Source organism: the organism of the source record quoted next, unplaced genomic scaffold (genome assembly GCF_019419815.1).
Source record: "Pyrus x bretschneideri cultivar Hongxiangsu unplaced genomic scaffold, Pyrus_bretschneideri_v1 Contig22, whole genome shotgun sequence".
NCBI classification, from domain to species: domain Eukaryota; kingdom Viridiplantae; phylum Streptophyta; class Magnoliopsida; order Rosales; family Rosaceae; genus Pyrus; species Pyrus x bretschneideri.
In genome coordinates this window covers 5,329,177-5,352,632 of record NW_025999524.1, presented here as the reverse complement: position 1 = coordinate 5,352,632, position 23,456 = coordinate 5,329,177, and the positions used below count along the sequence as shown (strand labels likewise).

The 23,456-nt window shown below is 39.7% G+C and overlaps 4 protein-coding genes across 4 annotated transcripts; all 4 read left to right on the top strand.

Moving 5' to 3' along the window:
- The first annotated feature begins 1,306 nt into the window (after window positions 1-1,306).
- Window positions 1,307-5,560, top strand: LOC108866965 (microtubule-associated protein 70-1). The gene is made up of 11 exons (XM_048585073.1): window positions 1,307-1,890; window positions 2,003-2,088; window positions 2,572-2,637; window positions 2,750-2,920; window positions 3,001-3,171; window positions 3,334-3,489; window positions 3,584-3,730; window positions 3,842-3,913; window positions 4,008-4,526; window positions 4,609-4,796; window positions 4,990-5,560. The coding sequence occupies exons 1-11, from the start codon at window positions 1,647-1,649 to the stop codon at window positions 5,027-5,029; spliced, it is 1,860 nt and encodes a 619-aa protein (XP_048441030.1). The 5' UTR covers window positions 1,307-1,646; the 3' UTR covers window positions 5,030-5,560.
- Window positions 5,561-6,264: 704 nt separating this feature from the next.
- Window positions 6,265-10,404, top strand: LOC103943082 (cleavage and polyadenylation specificity factor subunit 3-II). Its single transcript, XM_009353276.3, has 13 exons — window positions 6,265-6,396; window positions 6,497-6,683; window positions 6,790-6,862; window positions 6,944-7,061; window positions 7,170-7,243; window positions 7,377-7,513; window positions 7,697-7,760; window positions 8,013-8,078; window positions 8,217-8,286; window positions 8,552-8,656; window positions 8,970-9,111; window positions 9,231-9,327; window positions 9,479-10,404. The coding sequence occupies exons 1-13, from the start codon at window positions 6,372-6,374 to the stop codon at window positions 10,310-10,312; spliced, it is 1,992 nt and encodes a 663-aa protein (XP_009351551.2). The 5' UTR covers window positions 6,265-6,371; the 3' UTR covers window positions 10,313-10,404.
- A 1,529-nt stretch (window positions 10,405-11,933) lies between these two features.
- On the top strand, window positions 11,934-14,764 carry LOC103943080 (E3 ubiquitin protein ligase RIE1). Its single transcript, XM_048584875.1, has 5 exons — window positions 11,934-12,478; window positions 13,295-13,414; window positions 13,710-13,842; window positions 13,944-14,099; window positions 14,287-14,764. The coding sequence occupies exons 1-5, from the start codon at window positions 11,934-11,936 to the stop codon at window positions 14,446-14,448; spliced, it is 1,116 nt and encodes a 371-aa protein (XP_048440832.1). The 3' UTR covers window positions 14,449-14,764.
- Window positions 14,765-15,854: 1,090 nt separating this feature from the next.
- On the top strand, window positions 15,855-23,095 carry LOC103943081 (nuclear pore complex protein NUP155). Its single transcript, XM_048584865.1, is given in 25 exon segments — window positions 15,855-16,224; window positions 16,901-16,972; window positions 16,974-17,071; window positions 17,242-17,368; window positions 17,968-18,230; window positions 18,398-18,674; window positions 18,676-18,831; window positions 18,833-18,910; window positions 18,912-19,421; window positions 19,423-19,984; window positions 19,987-20,018; window positions 20,113-20,253; window positions 20,255-20,326; window positions 20,471-20,495; window positions 20,498-20,692; window positions 20,695-20,713; window positions 20,816-21,191; window positions 21,193-21,404; window positions 21,605-21,930; window positions 21,933-21,940; window positions 22,065-22,083; window positions 22,086-22,183; window positions 22,185-22,283; window positions 22,421-22,749; window positions 22,846-23,095. Coding segments are annotated over 25 exon segments (4,371 nt in total). The 5' UTR covers window positions 15,855-16,065; the 3' UTR covers window positions 22,964-23,095.
- Window positions 23,096-23,456: the final 361 nt, after the last annotated feature.

Here is a 23,456-nt window from a genome sequence, read left to right as displayed (position 1 = left end):
AAATCAATTAATTAGCTAATTAATATAATTTGAAATGAATGTTTTGGGGTTACCTTGTGGAGAAGATTTGATGAGGATAGATGAAATAGGTTTTGAATAAATACATATTTTGGGCACTTTGGACCTGATTGTGGGATGATTGTTCACTGCTCGTGCGTAGGAATTTTGGTGTTCCTCGAGGGTAATTTTGTCGTTTTATCCTAAAATCCACGTGTCACCTCCGTATTCTTCTTGATTATTTTTGACTCCACAATCAATACTCCAATTTTATCATATATTTTGTACTCCAATGTCACTTATAATCTATAGCTTATTAGTTATGGAATGAGATTCGCTTCGGATCTTTGTGTTTGAAGCTTGCCGTCGAAGATATCCCCACGTTCAAGAGAGAAAAAAGATCCGGACCGTTCAATCCGTTGGTTTTTTCCTAAAATTTTGTGGCCAATGACGCTCACCTCCCTTCAATGAGTGATTTTCTGAATTAAATTTATGTTTCTGGTCCCAATTAGACATTGCACCCGTGATATTCGTCTTTTATGTGCATTATTTGTTCATGATATTCTGTAAGAAGTTGGATTGATCCAAATATTGTTAAAACTGAATGTGCCTCAATCTTGACAGCATGCAATGATATAATTTTGAGTGTGACTCCAATTGAAAGAAGAAAAACTGTTGAGTGTGACAATTATACCATCATTTGATGTTATCAAAATGCGGGTGAATAATAAATTTAATACAATAAAATCTTTTAAATTAAAAATAATGCTATTTTTGCACTTATTTTTATTTTTCATACAACTCTCTTGACTTATAGTTGAATCGACAAAAAAAAAAAAAAAAAAAAAAACGTAAATGCTGCTACCATGCGCGGGTCTTATGCTGTGCGTATACGGTACCCACTACCCAGGCAGGCCTTTCTTGTTGTTTGCGTGAGAGTGCGCATTACGCTTCCGGCCTCGCTGGACCAACGGGCCCAAAACCCAAAAGAAAACCAAAAAGGAAAAAAAGAAAAAAAATCACGAAAAGCAATCAAGTATTATTAAAATTTCCAAACAAGTTTACTTAATAATACTGAGAGATTTAAGAGGATTATCGTTGGATTCTCTTTGTGAGGATTCTGAAGATTTTCTAATTATACATGTTCATCGTAGATCATACGATCATAAATTATTGTAAATTTTTTTACTTAAAATTGAATATAAACAATACTTAATAAAAATTAACTGCACAACATATAATGAACATATGTGATTTTAGAGCCAGATCCTCTCAGCTCTCACCTGAAAGAGAGTCATGCAGTATCAGTGTCTGCTTAACAGCAAAGCGTCCCTTCCCCACTCCCTCTCCAGCTTCCTTTATTTAATTAATCAGAAACTAAATCTAATATCTCTCTCTCCTCTCCACTACAAGATTTAAATCACAATATAGAGAGAGAAAATCAAACCCAAAGAGCAAAACCCACTCCCTTTCTCTATCTAAAAAAATCACATCATTTTTTGCAAAGCTCCAACACTCTCTCGTTCTATCCCCCTCTCTCTCTGTACATCTGCGCCTCTGTGTATTTTGTCTGCGATTTGAAACCCTAGGCATTTCGGATCCCGAGCTACATTTGGATGTGAAGGAGCGTGCGCCACTCAGATCGGGCTATGGAGGAGTTTTCCGGCGACGGAGGTTTGACTCCGATAACGGATTACAGTAACGGACCGTTTCACGGCGCTACGCCGACACCGCCGCCGCTGACGGTGTCCGGATCGTTCAAGGAGGGGAAGAGCTCATCGCGGAGGAGAGGATTCAGGAAACCGAGTATGGATGGCGACGAGTTGATAAACCTCTTGCACGGCTCGGATCCGGTCAAGGTCGAGCTCAATCGGCTCGAGAATGAAGTCAGAGGTGCGAATGCGGCTCGATCCGCTGCTTTTCTCGAGATTTGCAGTCGGTTTCCCCCTAGATTCCTGGTGTCGTTTTGCCGTTTTTGACTGTCGTTTTTGTGTGTGTTTTGCAGATAAGGACCGGGAGCTAGGAGAGGCACAGGCTCAGATCAAGGCTCTCAAGCTCTCTGATAGAGCCAGAGAAAAAGCTTGTGAAGAGGTTATTTTCGTTATTTTATATTACTCTGATTTTTCCTTAGTGTGCATACAACTATTATGTTTAAACATTGGCTTAGTCTTAATTTTTCCTTAATTGTAGAACATTGCATTTAGTCCAATATTTCCCATCAATTTTGTGGTATATGTATTGGAAATTTTTGGAGTGGACGCTTTAGATTAATTACTATGGTTAATATGGAATATAAATTCTATTAATTGATGGGCAGTGGTTACGTTATTATTTGGATCCCATTTCTGGAGTACTACTTGTTCTTCCTGCTATAACTTTCATATTAGTTGCCTATTCAGAAATTAACATGTTCTCATTCCTTTTTTGGTTCCGGGGTAAATGTATTTTAATTCGAGTGAAGTTATGGAATATATAGTAATGTATATTTGTATGGTAATCGCGTTGGCAATTATAAATATGTCGCTGAAATGGTTGCTGAATTTTCTTCTTGTCTATGTTTTTGTTACATTGCAGCTCACTGATGAGCTGTCGAAGGTGGAAGAAAAGCTGAAGTTAACTGAATCACTTCTAGAAAGCAAAGTATGATTTGAATCTGAATCTTTTCTTAATTTTTTTTTAAGTGTTGCTAACTGTGGTTTCTATTATGTATGCTTGTTATCACAATTCTACATCGCCGAAATTTGTTTTGCAGAATCTTGAAATAAAGAAAATCAATGATGAGAAGAAAGCTTCCATGGCTGCTCAGTTCGCAGCTGAAGCTACTCTACGGAGGGTTCATGCTGCTCAAAAGGATGATGATATGCCTCCGATTGAAGCCATTCTTGCACCTCTGGAGGCTGAGCTAAAGCTTGCCCGGCAAGAGGTACATTCTGTCTTACCAAGAGAACACAATTCATGTGGTACTTGTAGGTGTAATTGATTAGTTATTTTTAATTCTTACAGATTGCGAAGCTTCAAGATGATAACAAAGCTCTGGACCGCCTTACCAAATCAAAAGAAGCAGCTTTACTTGAGGCTGAGAGGACTGTTCAGGTTGCCTTGGCTAAGGCCTCCATGGTGGATGACCTTCAAAATAAAAACCAAGAGTTGATGAAACAGATAGAAATTTGTCAGGTATTGCAAGATAATGCATGATATTTCCTTTTTTAAGCGGATTAGACATTTTTTATTTTTCCCTTTTGGGAGCAGTGTTTGGAATTTTATAATTGTAGTTTCACGCTCTTGTTGTTTGACTAGTATGATTTATTTGGTATTTCTGCTGCTTCTGTGTGCTAGGAAGAAAATAAGATTTTAGACAAGATGCATAGACAAAAGGTTGCTGAGGTTGAAAAGCTTACTCAGACTGTGCGGGAGTTGGAAGAGGCTGTTCTTGCTGGTGGTGCAGCGGCAAATGCTGTGAGGGATTATCAGCGGAAGTTTCAGGAGATGAATGTAATACGCCAAACATATTTAAATGCTCAATTTACCTGTAATATGCAGTTGAAAGCATTCTTAAGATTGAAGAGGTTTGGGTTTTTGTTCTCAGGAGGAAAGAAAAACTCTAGACCGGGAGTTGGCCCGTGCAAAAGTAACAGCAAATAGAGTAGCTGTAGTGGTAGCAAATGAGTGGAAAGACGCTAATGACAAAGTGATGCCTGTAAAACAGTGGCTGGAGGAACGGAGATTCTTGCAGGTAGTGTTTTCTATCTTCCTTTTGGGGTTAGCTTTTGGCTTCTTACTGGCTTTCTGAATTCTGTGTTTGGCTTCCACCTTTTACCGTAATGACCAAACTGTGTTCTTACAGGGAGAAATGCAGCAACTTCGTGACAAGCTTGCCATAACTGAGCGAGCTGCCAAGTCTGAAGCTCAATTGAAAGTAATAATCTGGTTCTGCAACCAATGCCAAATCTGTTTTCAGTTTAAATTTGGGGTGTTATGTATAGTAAAAGTTCTCTCTCTGCTTTTAACAGGAAAAATATCATATGCGACTTAAAGTGCTTGAGGAGAGTGTGAGAGGTAACAGTCTTAGCCGCAGTACAGCAGAGGGAAGAAGTACAAGCAATGGACCCTCTCGACGTCAGTCCCTGGGTGGGGCTGATAACCCTCCAAAATTAACTTCCAATGGCTTTTTATCCAAGAGAGCTCCTGTCAGGTCTTTGACCTCCAGCACCAGTTCAGTGTTAAAGCATGCTAAAGGTACATCAAAATCATTTGATGGTGGTACAAGATCATTGGACAGGGGTAAGGTTAACTTGAATGGTACAAGCCCCAGTTTCTCCGTCAACCAATCTTGTGAGGGTACAAAGGATGGCGAAGCACAAAATAACTGGAAGGAAAATTCAGATGATAAGCCTGAGTTCTCAACAGTGGATACGGAGGATAGTGTCCCAGGGGTTTTGTATGATTTGTTGCAGAAAGAGGTTGTGGCTTTGAGGAAAGCTGGTCACGAGAAAGATCAAAGCCTGAAAGACAAGGATGATGCTATTGAGGTCGGTACTCTTTTCTATCAGTCTCCTAATTCTGTAATGTACACTCTTGGTTAAGTGTTTGGTTATTATTATCATCTCTCAGATGTTAGCCAAGAAGGTAGATACCTTGACTAAAGCAATGGAGGTTGAAGCAAAGAAAATGAGAAGAGAAGTTGCTGCCATGGAGAAGGAGGTAGCTGCCATGCGTGTGGACAAAGAACATGAGAATAGGGCCAAGCGGTTTGGTCATACTAAAAGTTCCGTCAGCAGTGCTCAGGTGCTCTCTGGAAGGTACTTAATTTCAATCGCTTACCACCTGTGATGTCTCAGATCACATTAGTTGTTTGGTAACTTCGGTTGTACCATTGAAGATATGCCATTTGCTTTGCTTCGGTTGAAGCAAAGAAAATGATAGTGTTGTCTCTGTTGTGATTATTGTTCTCACCAAACTCGTAGAGATTTACATGTTTCACATACTGTGCAGGGGTCTCGCACGAAGTGGGTTAACACGCAGCACCCAATGACAAAAATCCTAATTTGCAGCTGCAGAAAGGCATTAATCCTCAGAGGCCTTGTTGTTCGTCCTTCGTTTTTCCACTTTTTAATTTTATTTTATCCTGTCCCTTCCCCCCTACTGCGATTGATTATAAGATAGTAGCTGGCATGCCGATGAAACTGAGTTCACCAAAAGCTGGTAAAGGAGAGCAACCTCGGAGAAAGAAGTTGTCGGTATGCCTGCCTCTGACGTAGATTGTTATTCCCGTGCTTGTTAGAGAGATGAGCAGAAGAAAAGAGAAAGGGAAGAAGAAGATTATTGACTTTTGGGCTAACCTACCTTTTGTCGCGTCGTCTCGTGAGTGGGCAATGGTTGTGTTGTATAGGTAGCTTATTGGGTTTTGTTTACGTTGTTGTATGTTTTGCAGTTTATATTTGTAATTGCAGAAGCTAGTGTGATTGCTGTTGGTTAAGGGCTTTGTTAATATTCTTGTAACCAGATCAAGATTAGATCTTTTGTTGCTTGTGTTACTTCATCTATACTCCACTGTTGGTTTATATATCTCTCTCTTGTAGACGCGTTAAAGTTCTTGGGCACTTTTCCCTTACGAGCGGATTTTTAAGGGATGGATCTACCGGTATGTCTCTAACAATTGAGTTTTGGTTTCACCACGCAAATGAATTTGGATACTCTCTGGACCTTAGTGTTTGAAGTCTAAGGACCAGGAAATTCAGACACTTGGATTGTGTAAAAGAGTAAGCGGAGCCTTTGGTTTGTGCGAGGAGGGTTGTAGGCCATCGGATTTTATTTGAGTGATCCGAATTGTCCTGCCCTTGGACACCACACAGTGAGATCCAGAGTGGCTTTCTATCCATGCAAATGGGCCCCAACTTCACCGGAAGGGCGACGTATAGCTTAAACTAAGATGATCGGTTGTACATGCATGTTTTCAAATCACTGAACAATGTTAGATGATTGAATATCTAGGTTAGACCAGTTGACAAGAGTAGTATATGCGGTCCTCTGCACTCAAGTTCGAATTCTTATAATTAATTAGAGCAATTTAATTTTTCAACAAAACAAAAAAATAATTAGAGTAATTTAATTGGAATGTTGCCTTGTGCAAGAAAAGTCAAACACCAAAACTCAAGGGCACCTCCACCGAGAAAAATCAAAATCGGTGTGTACTTTCATAAGTGGGCTTGGGTGTCTAACTTTTATGGGCCTCTGGCTATAAAAGCCCGTAATTGTATACATATAATATATTTCGTTATTTTCCGGCTATTTTTTTATTTACACTCACCACGAAACGAATCAAACGCCGGCCCAGAACTGAAAAGCGCGCCAAGAAGCCGCGCATATCAATTCGCATGGCCATCGACTCTCTCGTCCTCGGTAGTTCTACCCCTCCACCTTCTTCCCCAATACTCTCTCTGCATTTTCTTTCTTCTGTTAATATTTTTTTGCCCTAAATTGAATTTTCTGTTGTACTCAGGCGCCGGGCAAGAGGTCGGTAAGAGCTGCGTGGTGGTGACAATCAATGGGAAGCGAATCATGTTCGACTGCGGAATGCACATGGGCTATCTCGACCACCGCCGCTACCCCGATTTCTCTCGCATTCCCAAATCGCAGAACGAGTCGAACTTCGATCACTCCCTTACTTGCATCATCATCACCCACTTGTAAGAACTCAAATTTATTTTTCTATTTTAAGTTATTTTAATAATTATTGATGGTTTATTCGAGTTAACTCAGTATTTGTTGATTTTGTGCAATTGGTTGACGTAGTCACTTAGATCACGTTGGGGCTCTTCCTTACTTCACCGAAGTCTGCGGTTATCAAGGTCCAATTTACATGACGGTAAGGTGCTCGATGAAATGTCTTCGTGAATTCATATTTTGGTGGGTGTTGTTGTAATGATTTTTCGTGATTGTGCTGTAGTATCCGACTAAGGCATTGTCTCCTATAATGTTGGAGGACTATCGAAAAGTGATGGTGGAGCGAAGGGGCGAGGAAGAGCAGTTTTCGTCTTATCACATTGCCGAGTGCATGAAGAAAGGTACATAACATTTTCATATGATTTTGTAGTAAGCTCCTTGAACATTGGAACCGATACATGTTGTTTTTGTTTTTTTGGGGGTGTTTTCTGTATGGCTCCTCAATGCAGTAGTACCAGTGGATCTGAAGCAGACAGTGCAGGTTGATAAAGACCTTCAAATCCGTGCATACTATGCAGGACATGTAAGGCTTGTTTATCTCTCATATTGAATGCACTGTGTCTTGATAGCCATGTTTTCGTGCACCGCAACTGAATTATAGCTCTACTATTTGATGTGTCATTCCTTGAGTCCTAATAACTTATTATACTTCTAAGGTTCTTGGAGCGGCAATGTTTTACGCAAAGGTGGGAGACGCCACTATGGTGTACACGGGAGACTATAATATGACACCAGATAGGCATCTTGGAGCAGCTCAAATCGACCGACTAAATTTGGACCTTCTTATTTCAGAGTATGGGATGTCTTTCTTTTGTATATTGTTTGGACTTTGCACCTCAACAACTGTTGCACATTCAACTTGTTCTTGGATCTCCTTTGTTGATGAACTTAGGGTACAAAACTTATGCTGCATGAAATTTTTGTTTCCCATGGACTTGCTTATAAGTAGGCTTCTGCTAATATTTTCCTGTCACAGATCCACGTATGCAACAACCATACGCGATTCGAAATATGCCCGGGAAAGAGAATTTCTCAGAGCTGTAAGTAAATGATAAAGTAGAAGTGTCAACAGTTCATGTTATAATTTTAACTTGAATTACGAGAGTCATAATAATCAAACTATCGGTCCTTTGATATGCAACTCCTTGCTTTAAGCATCAATTTGCATACATGTTTTCATGCATGCATTCATTTGTAAAACCTGGTGGCAGTCAAAATTGGATACAAAAGTTTTCTTGCGTTTGTCCCTTAAAGGCAGTTTTGCTGGTTATTTTTAATGTAATTTAATTCAGGTTCATAAATGTGTTGCTGCCGGTGGAAAAGTTCTAATTCCAACTTTTGCTCTTGGAAGAGCCCAGGTATTATGCCACACCAATTCTAATTCCTTGTATCTTTATGTTTTATCTTGTTCTGTTTCTTTTTGTGCTAATGTTTTGGTTGCCAATGCTGAGCCCTGGTTGTGAAATTTGTTCCGAAAGTAATCTAATATTTTGTAGGAACTGTGTATCTTGTTGGAAGATTACTGGGAGCGCATGAATCTAAAGGTTCCTATTTACTTCTCAGCAGGTTTGCACTAGCTGCTGTTCTTTCCTCTCCACATCTATTAACTGTTTGCAGGAACTGTAATTTTCATTGCTTGCATAATTACATCAATTGGATCAGAATATTTTGAGACCTATACAAGGGGTAATTGAATCTTTGAGATGATTCTAGAAACCTATCGGCGTGCCTGAAAATCTTTTACAGTTTCTCAATTTCTGGGAGTGCCTTCATTTTCCTATTGGTATATAGTGGTGTATCAAATTTCTGCTGAAGATGTTAATTCTTTCAGGTTTGACCCTTCAAGCCAATATGTATTATAAGATGCTTATCAGTTGGACCAGTCAGAAAGTCAAAGAAACGTACTCCACGCATAATGCCTTTGATTTTAAGAATGGTACTTTTTTTATCTGACTTGCTGAATGATTAAAGTAGTAGTTTATGAGAAATCAAGATACGATGTTGTAACGTGTAATCGAAAAAAAAAAAAAAAAAGATACAATCTTACTCTTTGGGATTGAAGCAGAATAGATTAAGAGTGAGTAATTTGTCAAGTACCAATATAAGACATTCATGAAAAGGGGGAACTGCTCAGCACTATTATGCACATATGATTACGAGAATTGATTCTGGAAAATATTATTCCATTGCTTGATATCTAATTGTTTAATGAGGCCTCCATCTTACTCTTATTGTTTTGAATGTTAAAGCTCACAAGTTTGATCGTTCGATGATGCATGCTCCTGGACCCTGTGTTCTGTTTGCCACACCAGGGATGATCAGTGGTGGCTTTTCACTTGAGGTTTTCAAGCACTGGGCTCCTTTGGCGATGAATCTTGTTACACTTCCCGGGTAATTGCCTCTTTCTGTTTCATATGTTTTAAATATCAAATTTAATTCTCAGATATCAGTACTAAATTTCTGGGTTGGAATCTGAACTTTTTAGTCATTGTTCCTCTTTTCTTTTCTAGGTATTGTGTGGCTGGAACCATAGGGCATAAATTGATGTCGGGAAAACCCACCAAAATTGATCTGGACAAGGACACACAAATTGATGTTCGATGCCAGGTTCGCCTTTATATTCCTTAAGTTTCGATTTAAGTCCCGTTACAGAGTGTGATTATCTGCGTGCCAAAATCACTTTCTGGAGTGTTTGGTTTTTGATATTTTGATTGTTGCTTACATATATAACTCTTATACATTCTTTTGGCATTACCAGATTCATCAGTTGTCTTTCAGTCCTCACACAGACGCCAAAGGAATTATGGATCTTGTAAAATTTCTCTCCCCGAAGCACGTCATACTTGTTCATGGCGAGAAGCCGAGGATGGCGATTCTAAAAGGAAAAATCCAGTCGGAGCTGGGAATTCAGTGTTACGACCCTGCAAACAATGAGACCGTGTCAGTTCCATCAACCCACTACGCGAAAGCAGTAGCTTCCAACGCGTTCATCCGAAGCTGTTCGAATCCAAACTTCAAGTTCTCGAAAAGAAGTTCAGAAGATGAACACGGTTTGAATTTGGGAACCAGAAATTCGACTCCAGGACTGCAAGTAAGCGATGAGAGGGCAGCAGAAGGGGTTTTGGTTATGGAGAAAAGCAAAAAAACGGAGGTAGTACACCAAGACGAGCTTATGCTTATGTTAGGAGAGAAAAAGCATCAAGTAGAATTTGCTTATTGCTGCCCTGTTCAAACTGGCAACTTGAAAGAGGCCAAAAGCACTTCGGGAAACGACGATCAGCTTTGCAAATCTGAGAGAGGCTCTCGGCTTCTCCGCAGATTATCTGCGAAACTTTCAAATGAGCTTTCTGAGGGGAACATCCAAGACTTTGAGGATCACCTTGAAGTGGCATCGTTTCGCGCATCCGTTTGCTTGAAGGAAAACTGCCCTCACAGATTACTGGATGGCCATGGCGTTCGGAATAAATCTGAAGAAGCAGTTTATTTCTGCTGCAGTTGGGCAATGGCAGATGAGAAGCTTGCATGGCAAGTCATTTCAATCTGTCAAAATTTCTCCATGCATGAGCAAAACAAGGAGGCTTCTACCCTGTAGGCAGTCCCCGATGGTCGGGGGCTTATTTACCCTTGTAACGTCACTATGACAGTATTTCAAATTAATAATCTACTATAGTAGAATATTAAGCACATGATAGAGTGTTATTAGTTTGAGATTGATTCAGATGGTGGCAGATCACGAGAGGAGCACGTGTGAAGAGAACAAACGTACGCGCATCAGAGAACAAACCTCGTGTTGTCCAACCCTACCAGCACGTGGTGGTAGATCCTTTTGGAGACTTGTCTGGGTTGGACGCTGCAACTGCTGCTTGCTTGGTTGACCGCGTTGACTTGTAGGTGAGTGGAAAGGAGGCTAGTAGATTTTTTTTTTTTTTTTTTTTTTTTTTTTGAGTACATCGATATTTTTACATTAAGAGAAGGGGAGTTCGGCTAACTATATAATGGGTAACTTAATTTGATATTGAATTCGTCATCCATGAGATGCGAACCTAAGACCTCTCACTTTCAAGTGAAGAGAATTATCATCAGACTGTAGTTATGAGTGACAAAAGAAAGCTAGTAGTTAGTTCCTTTATTTATTCCTTCAAAATATTTTAATCGACTAAAATCATGAATTCAATTGGATGAAAAGGACTTTTAGAATTTAGAAGGTTCAAAATATGAATATGTGTATGCATGTAGATCGCCTTCATTTATTGGATGGGGTTTTCACAGCAAAAATGCATAAAAAGCATGAGTCATGAATTAACCACCTGTTTTTTTGCTTCTTTATCAAATGGGAATTGTGTTCATAATTTTCAACCAAAAGAGCCACATGAAGGGCCGGTTTAGAGTTACTTAATTTTTTTTTTTTTTTTAATTTTGAGGTTAAAGTTGTCTTTGAAAAAAAAAACTTTTTTTTTTTTAAATTATGGGTGTAAAATAGTAGAAACAAAAACAGTTCGCCCATACTTCTAAATTTTTATTTTTTTATAGACGGCAAGTGAATGATACCAATTAATAAAATTTTCATATTAAAAATCTTACCTCGGTCTCTCTTTTTGCTTTTGCTGTATTTTTTGCACAATAGTTTACTAAACACTTACTTTTTCAACATCTATTTATTCTCACAGGATAACAGAATTAGTTTTGAAAAAAAAATATAGCATATATGGAAAAAATAGCTAATAATGCATTCCATTTTTGCTTGGATTTATGTATAAAAAAAAAGAAAAAGAAAAAAGTGTGATTCAAAATAGAAAAAAAAAAGGAATAATTTTAAAAAGGAATTAAAATCTAGTGAAATTGAAATAAAGGGAAGAAGAAGTTGATTTCAAACGGCGCGGTGGCGTCGTCGTGCGTTGGCATTTGGCGCAAAAAACAAACTCAACGGAGGACTCTATGTACGTAAAATTACCAAAAAACCAGCAAAAACCTTCACCTGCCATTCAACAGCACAAGCACAGCGTCGTGGAGATTCTGAGACTTCGAGACCTCGCAAACTCTGGAAATTCCTAAATTGTCCCTCACCTCCTCCCATCTTTGTCAACTCACGCTCTCCATCCTACTCAATTCACTCTTCACTCCACAAATTTTATTGAAATTATAAATTAATCGTTATGTCTTTCTTTTTCTCCCAATAGTAATCGCCAATTGAATTTCAATTTCCATCACAAAGCATGTCGTCGGAATCTTCAGCTGCGGCGGCGGCGGAGGCCGAGTCACGTGCGCCGCTTCTTGTATCGCGCCAAGGGAGCAGCGGCCGCGAGTCGTCCGACCTCGGCTCCCCGACTACTCGGTCCGCCACGCTGGCGATGCTGCTGGGGCGGGCCACCGGGCGCAGGGGGCCGTCGATGCTGGTGCGGGAGACGGCGGCGCGGGAGCTGGACGAGCGGCGCGCCGACTGGGGTTACTCGAAGCCGGTCGTGGCTCTGGACATGATGTGGAACACGGCGTTCGTGGTGGTGTCGGTGGTGATGCTGTTGTGGACGAAGGACGAGCAGCCTAACACGCCGATCCGGCTGTGGATCTGCGGGTATGCGCTGCAGTGTATTGTGCACGTCGTGCTGGTGTGGGTGGAGTACCGGAGGAGGAATAATATTGCTCGGAGGCTTAGTAGGAGGAACCAGGAGGCCCAGCAGGAGGAGCACCAGGTCGATATCGATGCTGTTGATACGGACGATGAAGAAGCAGCTGGGGAATTGCTGAATTCCACTCGCTCCAGGTTCCATTTTTCTTGCTTTTTATTTTTTGAACAAAAAATATTATTTACGCTTAAAGAGAGTGGTAGTCAGGTTAGTAATAATGTGATTCAAATTTGCATTTGACGAGAATCGAACATAAGACTACTCATTTACAACTGAAGTGAAGAGGAATAGCACTAGGTCGTAGTACCAAGTGACTGCTAATTTTGTTTGAATTTATGGAGTTCAAATTGGACGGTAGAAAGCAGTTTAATTGACTAGTAATTCTGATTAATGGGCTGCTGTTTCGTAATATTATGTATTAAATTGGAGATTAGTGAATACACTTAGACTACTTTATTTCCATCTGTTTGAAGAAATGGGATTGAAACTTGACCCAAAAGAAAGAAGAAGAAAGTTGAAAAAGCTCCTTAAACTGGAAACTGGTGTCAAAGTTGATCAGTGCAAGAGACGGTCCTATAACATTGTTTTAATCCTGCAGTCCAATTATACGTAATCTTCTATGTTGCCCGAGTCACTATATTTACTGCATTACTTGTTTCTTTGCCCTTTACCGTTCCCTTTTTTACTTACATATTGCAGCTATGATGGCTGTTTCTGTGTTTGTTGTGAAAACCCCAACTTAACTCGACCATTGAAACTCCAATCTAGACATAATTCATAATTATCTCTAGTATTCATATTGTTTGGAAATGACGCAAGCAAAATATGCTTTCTTGTTCGATTTGACCGCTGTTATGATTGCTTTCTATGGTATTTGATTCCAGGGCCTAGCCTTATCTGCAATTAGAGTTTTCATCATTTTTGCTGACTATAAACTGTTTTATATGGCCTAGCGTCTCTAAACGATGTGAAACGGTGAATACAATGGTGTCATTTCTCTGGTGGATAGTTGGTTTCTATTGGGTAGTCTCTGGCGGTGAAGTTCTTCTGCAAAATGCTCCACGTTTGTACTGGTATTTCTGTAATCAATCTATCGAGACTTGTTCCTTGACCTGAAAATATAGGCATCATGTGTGTTTGGCTGTGTTTATGGAGATATTTCCTTTTTTATGACTTGGTAATTTAATCTGTTTCAACAAATGGCTCTTTAGGAATTTATTAGTTTCACCAGAAGTGGAGTAATGACATTATAATGTTAGCGGTGAATACAGAAGCTGGAGGAAAGCAGATCACGTCTAAAACCTCACTGTTAAGTACTATAGTGACCGTCAACTTCTAACTGCTATATCTGCTTCTGAATTTGCACAGGTTGGCTGTGGTTTTTCTGGCATTTGATGTCTTTTTTGCCATCTTCTGTGTTGTCCTGGCATGTTTGATTGGAGTTGCTCTTTGTTGCTGTTTGCCATGCATCATTGCAATTCTTTACGCCGTTGCAGGACAGGTATGAAGAGAGAACCTATAACTATGATTCAAAATTTTCTTGACAAAATAGTGGAGTTGTCATTGCTTATTCTTGGCTATTTTTTTGGTGTGACAATGTAGGAAGGTGCGTCCGAAGCAGATCTTAGAATTCTGCCAACATACAGGTTTCGAGCGAGCTGTGAGGAAAAACCTAGTGTTGGAGCTGGGAAAATGATTCCGGTAGAAACAACCAGTGGGTACCTAGCAGTTGAGCGTGTTCTTTTATCTGAGGATGCGGTATGTTATGGCATCACGTTATCATGCATTGCAAGTACATTTCAGTCTATTAGTGAAATAATCCATTTGTCCTACTTAGCAAGTCAGATATATGTCTACATATGCGTATTATTGCATTTGCTACGTCTTAAATTCTGACAAATTAAAGCTTTAAAGATTTATGGTTTTTTGCTTTTATTCTTTTCAGGAGTGTTGTATATGTCTCAGCCCGTATGAGGATGGGACAGAGCTTCATACGCTTCCCTGTAACCATCATTTCCACGCGACGTGCATTGTGAAGTGGCTTAAAATGAATGCAACATGTCCTCTCTGCAAGTTCAACATTCTTAAGGGAAATGAACCGGTTTAAAGGATCGATGGGAAACTGCAAGTGCCGTATGTACAGAAACTGTGAAGTCTGCAAAGCTTTTTAAATAGTTATATCGATTTGAATTACAGCATAGTAAACTGGACATCATTTTGTCTGTTTTCCGGCCATTTGGAGTCGCCTTTGATTCATTCAGTTTTTATCCGTGCTGTTTCACGCCTGTGCAAAAAATGGGAGATACAGCTAACAGGCTTCAAAATCTTGTTAATCTGTTGCATTGGGTTCCTTTCCGAGCAAGTAAAAACGATTGTTTTGGATATTATGTATCATGTTGTTGTTCCGAGGTTGCTGAGTTCAACGATTGTTTTGCATATTTACATCTTGCGCGCTTCAAGTCGAATCGACCCGTGCGATTCTTCCTTCTCCATTTTCCTGCAACTGCATTTTCGTGTCGGTGCAACGTTACGACTTCTAGAAGACCAATAGATAATACATGAACCCTTATATAGTTCCCGGTGGCTAGCTAACTAAATCCGAATGCAGTGGGTGGCTACCCTGCGTGACATGCCACAAAACTAACAGTGGAATTGATTGAATGTATCGTAGCACTGCGTTGACATAAAAACAAGCCAAACTTGCGTAATCCGCACAGCAAATACCTTGTACGCCGCTATATGTGCCACTGGAAGCCCTTGGCTTCCAAACCTTTGCGAAAAGGGAAAGGTCGCCGATAAGATCTATGGACCATGTGCGACAAGTTTCATCCGGAAAACGCAGCGGTGGGTTCAACCAACCTTTACTAGCACTGCAGGAGTTAAACCATTTTCTGCTTTGCTAATCTTTGTAGGAAAAAAATGTCTCACATGTGTGACACAAAAATGGAATGAGGCTGACCGCTACGAGGTAGATTAGTGGTTTAGGATGAATTTCATATCATAATGTTGATCCTGAGTAGTCAAGAAGAGGCTAAAATGCCTTCACAAGTCTTCTTAGCCCTCGAAAGAGTAGACTGTCGTTATTTTACCACCAACTGGTCCCTTAAATAAACAAGGAATAACGTTTTTTTCTAATAGAAAAACATAATAGGCACCCAATTAAAAATAAACAAGCAACTAAAATTCTTGTTTGAATACAATTCTTACATGTATTTAATATAATCACTTGATGATTATACCAGATACATATATTCATAGTCCGTTCTAATAATAGAAGTCTTATGTGTTTTTATTTTGTTTTTAAACAAACGATATTATTTGCATTGAGAGAATGAATGAGTGAGCTAATAATAGTACGGTTTAAATTCGCCTTTAATGATAATCCAAATCTATGTTTAATTATGTAATAATAATCTTCCTTACCATAACTGCGAGACCCATGAAAATCAGGCTGAACCGGATCCTCCGGTTTAGTCCAAAGCAGCTTTTAAATTGCCCGCCACAAAGAAAGCCTCCCCAAAACCCTGTTTTACAAATCTTCCGCCCCGCGCTGCAATTAATGTCAGTCGTAGCCGTGTGAAAATTTTGCTCCCGATTTCAGGACTTCCCCTGTTTGTTTCCCGAGAAAGGGAGGGAAAACCGGCTCAACATTTCAGTTTTACCACCCTGGAAGAGTTTCAATCTCTCAAATTTGCCCGTTCGAAGTGCTAGGGTTTCGGACGCCATGTCCTGGGAGGATGAAATCGTTATGCGTGATGTCACCCATGCAGGCCTCGTCGTCGGCGACCGCATTGGCCGTGAAGTCGCGTCGCAGCTCGATCTTGAAGTAGCCCTAGAAGCTTCCCGATACGCCAGTCACCCCTATTCTACTCATCCCAGAGAGGTAATTTCGGTAATTTATGCGAATTAAAAGCTTCGATTTTTGTGGTAGAAGTTTTATATTTATGGCTCAGATTGCAACGTGTTGGTTTTAGGCTGATTGTTTCTCTTGTAAGATTTTCGGCTTTGTTATTCGTATGGCTGCGTTTGTTCTTTGTGAAGTATATATTCCCAAGTATAGTTGCATACCAATTATTGTTAGTATAACCTTGAACTGGATCATTGTTCTTGAACTGAAGCATCGGCATTAATTTTGTACTTGGTAATGATAGGTACTTCTTGAATTTATTGTATTTTTTTTTGTTATTCAGCGCTACCGCACTGGTGGATCACTAAGTGTATTATTTAGGCAATGTGTGTGAGAGTTGTGTAGCATGGATGGTATTTGTCATGTGTGCCATTTTAATTGCAATCTTCTGACAGTGAACGGATATCTTTCTTTCTAAGTTGCTTGATCATAACATTAATAATGTTTTACATTATTTTTAATAAATAATTATGATAAAAGTCATTTTTGATGTGTTATTCAAACTTGTTTTCTGTTCGTAAGTAGTGCCTTTTTTCATGTTAGTGTTTGACAACCTGGTACTTATGGTGGTATCATATTTTTGTTTAGATTGTATGACTCGAATTCAGTTCTATTCTCCAAAGCTTTACAATGATGTTTACCTCCATTGCAGTGGCCACCTTTGGTTGAGGTGGTGGATAATTGCGAGTTGCCTCTGGTACTTATTGAAAGATACAATGCAGCATGGTGGGGAAGGAAATTGATTATGTGGGATTTTTCCCGAGATTCATAGGGCATGGGCATCAATAGATAGCTCCTTGTTTCTCTGGCGTATCAACAAGTGGTAAGTGTATAGTCAAATGATAATACTACTAATAGAAAAACTATGAAAGTAAAGAATTTCAAGGTGTCGATAACATAACTAGCATCGTACTTGTAGCTTTTTGACCACTGGTCCATGGTTTTCATCTCCACACTTTCGATTAAATCCCTCTGACATTCTCTATTTATCAGGGATGGACAATGTCCGGAATATAGTGGGGAGGATCAAGCTATTTGTGCTGTTGGCCTTGCTAAATCTAAACCTGGTGTTTTCATTGAAGCTATTCAGTATCTTTTGATTTTAGCAACCCCTGTTGAGGTATGTTGGTTATTATCTGATTTATTTTATGTCTATATTCCCATAGGTACAAGTCCTACAACTGAAAACTGAATTCCAGGCATTGCCCAGTGGATCCCACATAGATTGTGGTGTTAAGATTAATTGCTGCTTTAGAATTTCATTTCTTACTTTTTTCCTGTGAAGTTAGTGATGACTGCTTAAAATTATTAACTAGTGGGGGTATACATTGCTTTTAATTATACTTAGATATTTTTATAAGTTGGATTACTAAGACATACTTGTTTATCTAAACTAGGATAGAGTTTTCCCTAAGCAAGTTGGTGGTCGCAGTTCGAGCCCTGGAAAAAACAATCTGGAGACACGGGTATGGCTTGGCAGAAGCCTCCAGTATTGGTCTGCCTTTCTCTTTAGAAGATATTTAACTTGAGAATTGAATATTCAGTAATAATTAGGTACAAATTTTTATTTTTCTGTTTGACTTCCTTGACTTTTGTTTAAGCTGTATCTTCTTTTTGATGCCTGCCATCAAGGGTTTCTTTAATTTGTTTGCAGCATAGAGCTTTTAACAATTTCTAGGTTGAAGTTAGTTTTCCTTAATGGTCTCTGCCTTTTATCAGTTCAATCTTGTAGGAGTATGTTGCTCTGGAGGGGCTGATGGCACAGATCCATATGCAGAGGTCTCACTACAGCCATTGCCAGAGTATACAGTACCATCTGACGGAATCACAATGACATGTATCACATGTACTGACAAGGGTTGTATTTTCCTTGCTGGGCATGATGGTCACATTTATGAGCTACATTATACGACTGGATCAGGCTGGCAAAAGCGTTGTCGGAAAGTTTGTCTGACTGCTGGTATAGGAAGTGTTATTTCAAGGTTGGTTGGACTATCTTATTTTTTTCCTTTCTTTGCACTCTTCAAAGTTATAATTATGCTGGTGGTTTTTCCAATTTTCACCTAAAAGTTTGAAGTTGGATATTCTTTTCAAAGATAACATATTAACATGACATTTTTTTTTTTTTTTTTTTTTTTTTGGTTTTCAGATGGGTATTACCCAATGTTTTTAAGTTTGGAGCTGTTGACCCCATTGTTGAAATGGTTTTTGATAATGAAAGACACATCCTGTATGCATGAACTGAAGAAATGAAACTTCAGGTGTATATTGTGGGGCAAAATGCTGATGGGCCATTGAAGAAAGTGGCAGAAGAAAGGAATCTGATAAATCAGAGGGATCAATATGGGGGTAGACAGTCAACTGGACCTAGAAGTTCAAATCGATTGACAAAGTCATCAATAGTCTGCATATCACCATTGTCTACAGCTGGAATCCAAGTCTCTACACCTTGTTGCTGTTTTGTCAGATGGCAGAAGGATGTATCTTACCACTTCTCCATCTAGTGGTACTCTAGGTGGGTTCAATACAAACCATTATAAACCTACCTGTCTAAAAGTTGTGACGACAAGGCCTTCTCCTCCAGCTAGGGGTCAGTGGTGGACTTGCCTTTGGAAGCATGTCTCTTGCGGGTAAATCTCAGAACGATGATCTCTCCCTAAATGATGTAGGCAGGACATTATTCTGCTGGTACTCTTGTCCTTTCTGATTCATCTCCAGCAACCCCATCTTCTCTTCTCATTGTGAGCCGCGATTCAACTACACAATCAACTGGGTTAAGTACTTCAGGGATAAGTTCAAGGAGTTCTTGGGCATTGCAGGAATCCATATCTTCTTTACCAGTTGAAGGACGAATGCTTTCTGTAGCAGATGTTTTCCCCTTGCCTGATACTGCAACAACCGTACTGTCCCTATATTCAGAAATCGAATACAGTGGACATGAAGGCTTGGATGAGTCCTGTGAAAAGGTATCTGGAAAGCTTTGGGCCAGAGGAGACCTTTCAATCCAACATATATTGCCAAGGAGGTGCGTTGTTGTTTTCAGTACTATGGGAATGACGGAAATAGTTTTCAATAGACCTGTGGACATTCTGAGGAGGTTGTTTGAGGCCAACACCCCCAGGTCAATTTTAGAAGAATTCTTCAATCGTTTTGGAGCTAGTGAGGCTGCTGCTAATGTGTCTAATGCTTGCAGCTAGGATAGTACATTCAGAAACTCTTGTAAGCAATGTTGTTGCACAGAAGGTGGCTGAAGCTTTTGAAGACCCAAGATTAGTTGGGATGCCACAACTTGGGGGTATCAGTGCATTATCTAGTACTAGAACAACTGCTGGGGGATTCAGCATGGGGCAAGTTGTTCAGGAGGCTGAGCCTGTGTTTTCAGGTGCACATGAAGGGCTCTGTTTGTGTGCTGCAAGGTTACTATTTCCTCTGTGGGAACTTCCTGTCATGGTTATAAAGGGTGGTTTAGGTTCTGCAGATACTATGTCAGAAGATGGGTTAGTCGTATGCAGACTCTCTTGAGGCATTGCAAGTCCTTGAAAACAAATTCGTTCGCTAGTGAATTTTTTGAGGTCCAGAAAGAGCCAAAGGAGGGGACTTTATGGTTGTGTTGCTGGTTTAGGAGATCTAATTGGTTCTATTCTTTATGGAGCTGGTTTAGAATTAGGTGGTGGTGACCGTGGTATGGTGAGGAACTTATTCGGTGCTTACTCAAGGAACACCGAGCCTAGTGATGGTGGTATGGTCCTGCTGAACTAGCAGCAATGGAGGTAGTTTTCTTATATATTTAATGTACCAAGGTGTTTGTTTATACAGTATTTTTTCTTTCCTTTTCCTAATTTTTATTTATCTTTTATCCTACAGGTGAGGGCAATGGAATGCATCAGGCAGTTACTTCTTAGATCCAGTGAAGCCCTGTTTCTGCTCCAGCTTCTTTCACAGCACCATGTCACATGCGTGGTTCAGGGGCTTGATGCTAACACAAGACAGAAATTAATTGGAATGGACATTTCATCAGTTAGTTTGTTCAGAGGAAGGTGACCACCTTGCGACAAGGCTAATATCTGCTCTTGTGGAAGTATGCAATTTTACTTTTAACATTGAGGAATCTCACTTTGGCAAAATTTCCTTTTCTTTCCCTCGCTTGTCTATCAGGTTAATTTATTTATTTATTTATTGCAAACTCTTCATTCTGATATTTTCTTCTCATTCATTGCTCCAGTATTATACTGGTCCCGATGGCAGGGGGCAGTAGATGATATTAGTGGGAGATTACGGGAAGGCTGTCCAAGCTATTATAAGGAGTCTGATTACAAGTTTTTTCTAGCTGTGGAGTGTCTTGAGAGAGCTGCTGTAACTCCAGATCCTGAGAAGGAGAGTCTTGTTAGAGAAGCCTTCAATTTCTTAAGTAAAGTTCCAGAATCTGCTGATTTGCGAACTGTTTGCAACGGTTTGAGGATTTGAGGTCAATTTCTTGGGACTAAACCCAGTGCTGCCCAGTGCTGTTTTGTTTGGTTGTCTATACTTAGGTCATTATGTCTTAGACCTAAAATTGATTATGTTGCAGGTTTTATGAAGCAGTGGTTTGCTTGCCTTTACAAAAGGCACAGGCTCTTGACCCAGCTGGTGATGCTTTTAATGACCAAATTGATGCAGCAGTTAGAGAGCATGCACTTGCTCAACGTGAACAGTGTTATGAGATTGTCATCAGTGCGTTGCATTCTCTGAAAGGCGAGCCTTCTCAGAGGGAGTTTTGTTCTCCTTTGAGGCCTGCTGCACGATCTGTCCTTAATCAGGTCTCTCCGAACAAATATATTTCCCAGATTGTTCAGCTGGGCATTCAGTCCCCTGACAGATTATTTCACGAGTATTTATATCGTGGTATGATTGATTTGGGCCTTGAAAATGCATTGTTGGAGTATGGAGGTCCTGATTTGGTGCCAGTTTCTAGAAAGTGCTATTTCTGGGGTAACATCGGCCTGTTCTCCAATTGGTCACTCAGGAACAAGCATCCCATCCCATCAAGCCAAATATTCTGAACTGTTGGCACGGTATTATGTTTTGAAGAGGCAGCATCTGCTTGCAGCTTGTGTATTACTAAGACTGGCAGAGAGGCGCTCAAATGACACGGTGGATGTTCCAACTCTAGATCAAAGGTTACCATAGTTGTTCTCTTTAGTTCCTCTGGAGACCCGAGTTGTTGTGGTGCCTTTTCCAAACTCTGTCCCAGGGTTTTATATTTACCAGAAAATATAGCTAAATAGTTTGTGAGGTTTTTCTTTGCGTCTCTTTGTGTTTGTGTTGGGAGTTTTTAGTGCAAGCCGTCGTCCTAAGTAATGGTTTTTGTCAATTCCAGGTATCATTACCTAAGTAATGCAGTTCTACAGGCAAAAAATTGAAGTAACAATGATGGCATGGTAGGTTCTGCTCGAAGTGCTTATGATGATGGGTTGTTAGATTTGTTGGAAGGAAAGCTTTCTGTCCTTCGTTTTCAGATGAAGATCAAGGAGGAACTTGAGGCTTTTGCTTCCAGGATAGAAGCTTTGCCTGATGCATCAGAGCCTGTCCAAAGTGGAACTTCTGGTGATGCCAATCTTGCAATTATTGCGCGAGAAAAGGCCAAGGAGCTATCATTAGATTTAAAGAATATAGCTCAGCTCTACAATGAATACGCTCTTCCATTACTTGGGAGGTACTTGGTTTCTTCTGCTTGTCAATCACTCTGTTATTTCAAATTGCACCTTTCTGCTTAATGGGTTGGGGAAATCTTGTTTTCATTTATAACTGAATTTTTGCTTTTCCTCTGCTGCACACAGATGTGTCTAGAAATGCTATACTTGCATACTATTCTGGTGATGCTGATAGTAGCATCGTACGGGAGACTTGGGCTAGATTGATTGATCAAGCTCTTTCAAGGGGTGGCATTGCTGAAGCCTTGTGCAGTTTTGAAGAGAGTTGGTTCTCACATTTATCCTGGAGATGGAGCTGGTTTACCCTTAGACACATTGTGTCTGCACCTCGAGAAAGCTGCAATGGTATATTGGAGAAACTCACACGCCCAAACTCTAACTTATATATGCGCGCGCACACAAGTAGCTATAGAAGTTTGATTACTTTAAAAAATTTAAGAGTTACATGATTTTTCATTTTATTTTGTTTCATGTCTTTGTAGGATCGACTGGAATTAGGGGTTGAATCAGTTGGGGATGAAGATGTGGCAAGGGCTCTTCTTGCTGCATGCAAGGGTGCAACTGAGCCTGTATTGAACACTTATGACCAACTGTTGACGAGTGGTGCTATTTTGCCTTCACCAAACCTTAGGGTACGCCTTCTCCGATCAGTGCTAGTAGTACTGCGAGAGTGGGCAATGTCTGTGTTTGCACAGAGAATGGGTACTAGTGCTACTGGAGCTTCGTTAATTTTAGGTGGAACTTTCTCGATGGAGCAAACAGCAGTCCTCAACCAAGGGGTTCGAGATAAAATCTCAAGTGCGGCAAACAGGTGAGCATTTTCTTTGCTAAACATCGTTAAGAGTTTCAATCTATGATTATGTTCCGAGGTTAAGTTCTTTTGTTCCTGCTGTACGTGAAATTTCAGGTACATGACGGAGGTACGAAGGTTGGCCCTTCCACAAAGCCAGACTGAAGCTGTTTACCATGGCTTTCGAGAACTCGAAGAATCGCTGATAAGTCCCTTTTCTTTTGATCGGTTTTGATTGTTCATTGTACCATATGCAGTGTACGAAAATTTTCTTTTTACTTACAACATTTTTTCTTTTAAATTATGTTGTAATTTTCTGCAAAAGCGACTGTAGCGATGAACAAGGAATGACACTTTAGTTTCTTTTTTTTTATTTTTTATTTTTTTTGGAACAATTTTCTTTTTTCTTTTTAAAGAAAATAAACTCAAATTACCTAGTGTTCTCAAAAAGTACTTAAAAAGTAAACACTTTTCCGTGTTCATGTTGCAGTTTTAGATCTTGGACCTCGTGATACAATATTGGATTTGGATTTTGTTATTCAATTCAGGAGATTAATTGGAGGAACAATAATTAAAATTTAAAGTGGTTAAAAATTTGTAATATAAAGTATTTCGAAAGATCATATAATTATTATAATTTTATTTTAAAGATTTTGACAGAATAAAATATTATTTAGAACTTTAGATTTGTGGATCAACTTATCTTAATGATTAAAAAACTAATCTGA

Coding starts and splice junctions, on each gene's coding strand:
- LOC108866965 (XM_048585073.1), top strand. CDS start 1,647: ATGGAGGAGTTTTCCGGCGACGGAGGTTTGACTCCGATAACGGATTAC. Junction 2,089..2,571: donor GAGAAAAAGCTTGTGAAGAG/GTTATTTTCGTT, acceptor GTTACATTGCAG/CTCACTGATGAGCTGTCGAA. Junction 2,638..2,749: donor AATCACTTCTAGAAAGCAAA/GTATGATTTGAA, acceptor TTTGTTTTGCAG/AATCTTGAAATAAAGAAAAT.
- LOC103943080 (XM_048584875.1), top strand. CDS start 11,934: ATGTCGTCGGAATCTTCAGCTGCGGCGGCGGCGGAGGCCGAGTCACGT. Junction 13,415..13,709: donor AATGCTCCACGTTTGTACTG/GTATTTCTGTAA, acceptor GAATTTGCACAG/GTTGGCTGTGGTTTTTCTGG. Junction 14,100..14,286: donor TTCTTTTATCTGAGGATGCG/GTATGTTATGGC, acceptor TATTCTTTTCAG/GAGTGTTGTATATGTCTCAG.
- LOC103943082 (XM_009353276.3), top strand. CDS start 6,372: ATGGCCATCGACTCTCTCGTCCTCG. Junction 8,657..8,969: donor TGCCTTTGATTTTAAGAATG/GTACTTTTTTTA, acceptor TGAATGTTAAAG/CTCACAAGTTTGATCGTTCG. Junction 9,112..9,230: donor AATCTTGTTACACTTCCCGG/GTAATTGCCTCT, acceptor TTTCTTTTCTAG/GTATTGTGTGGCTGGAACCA.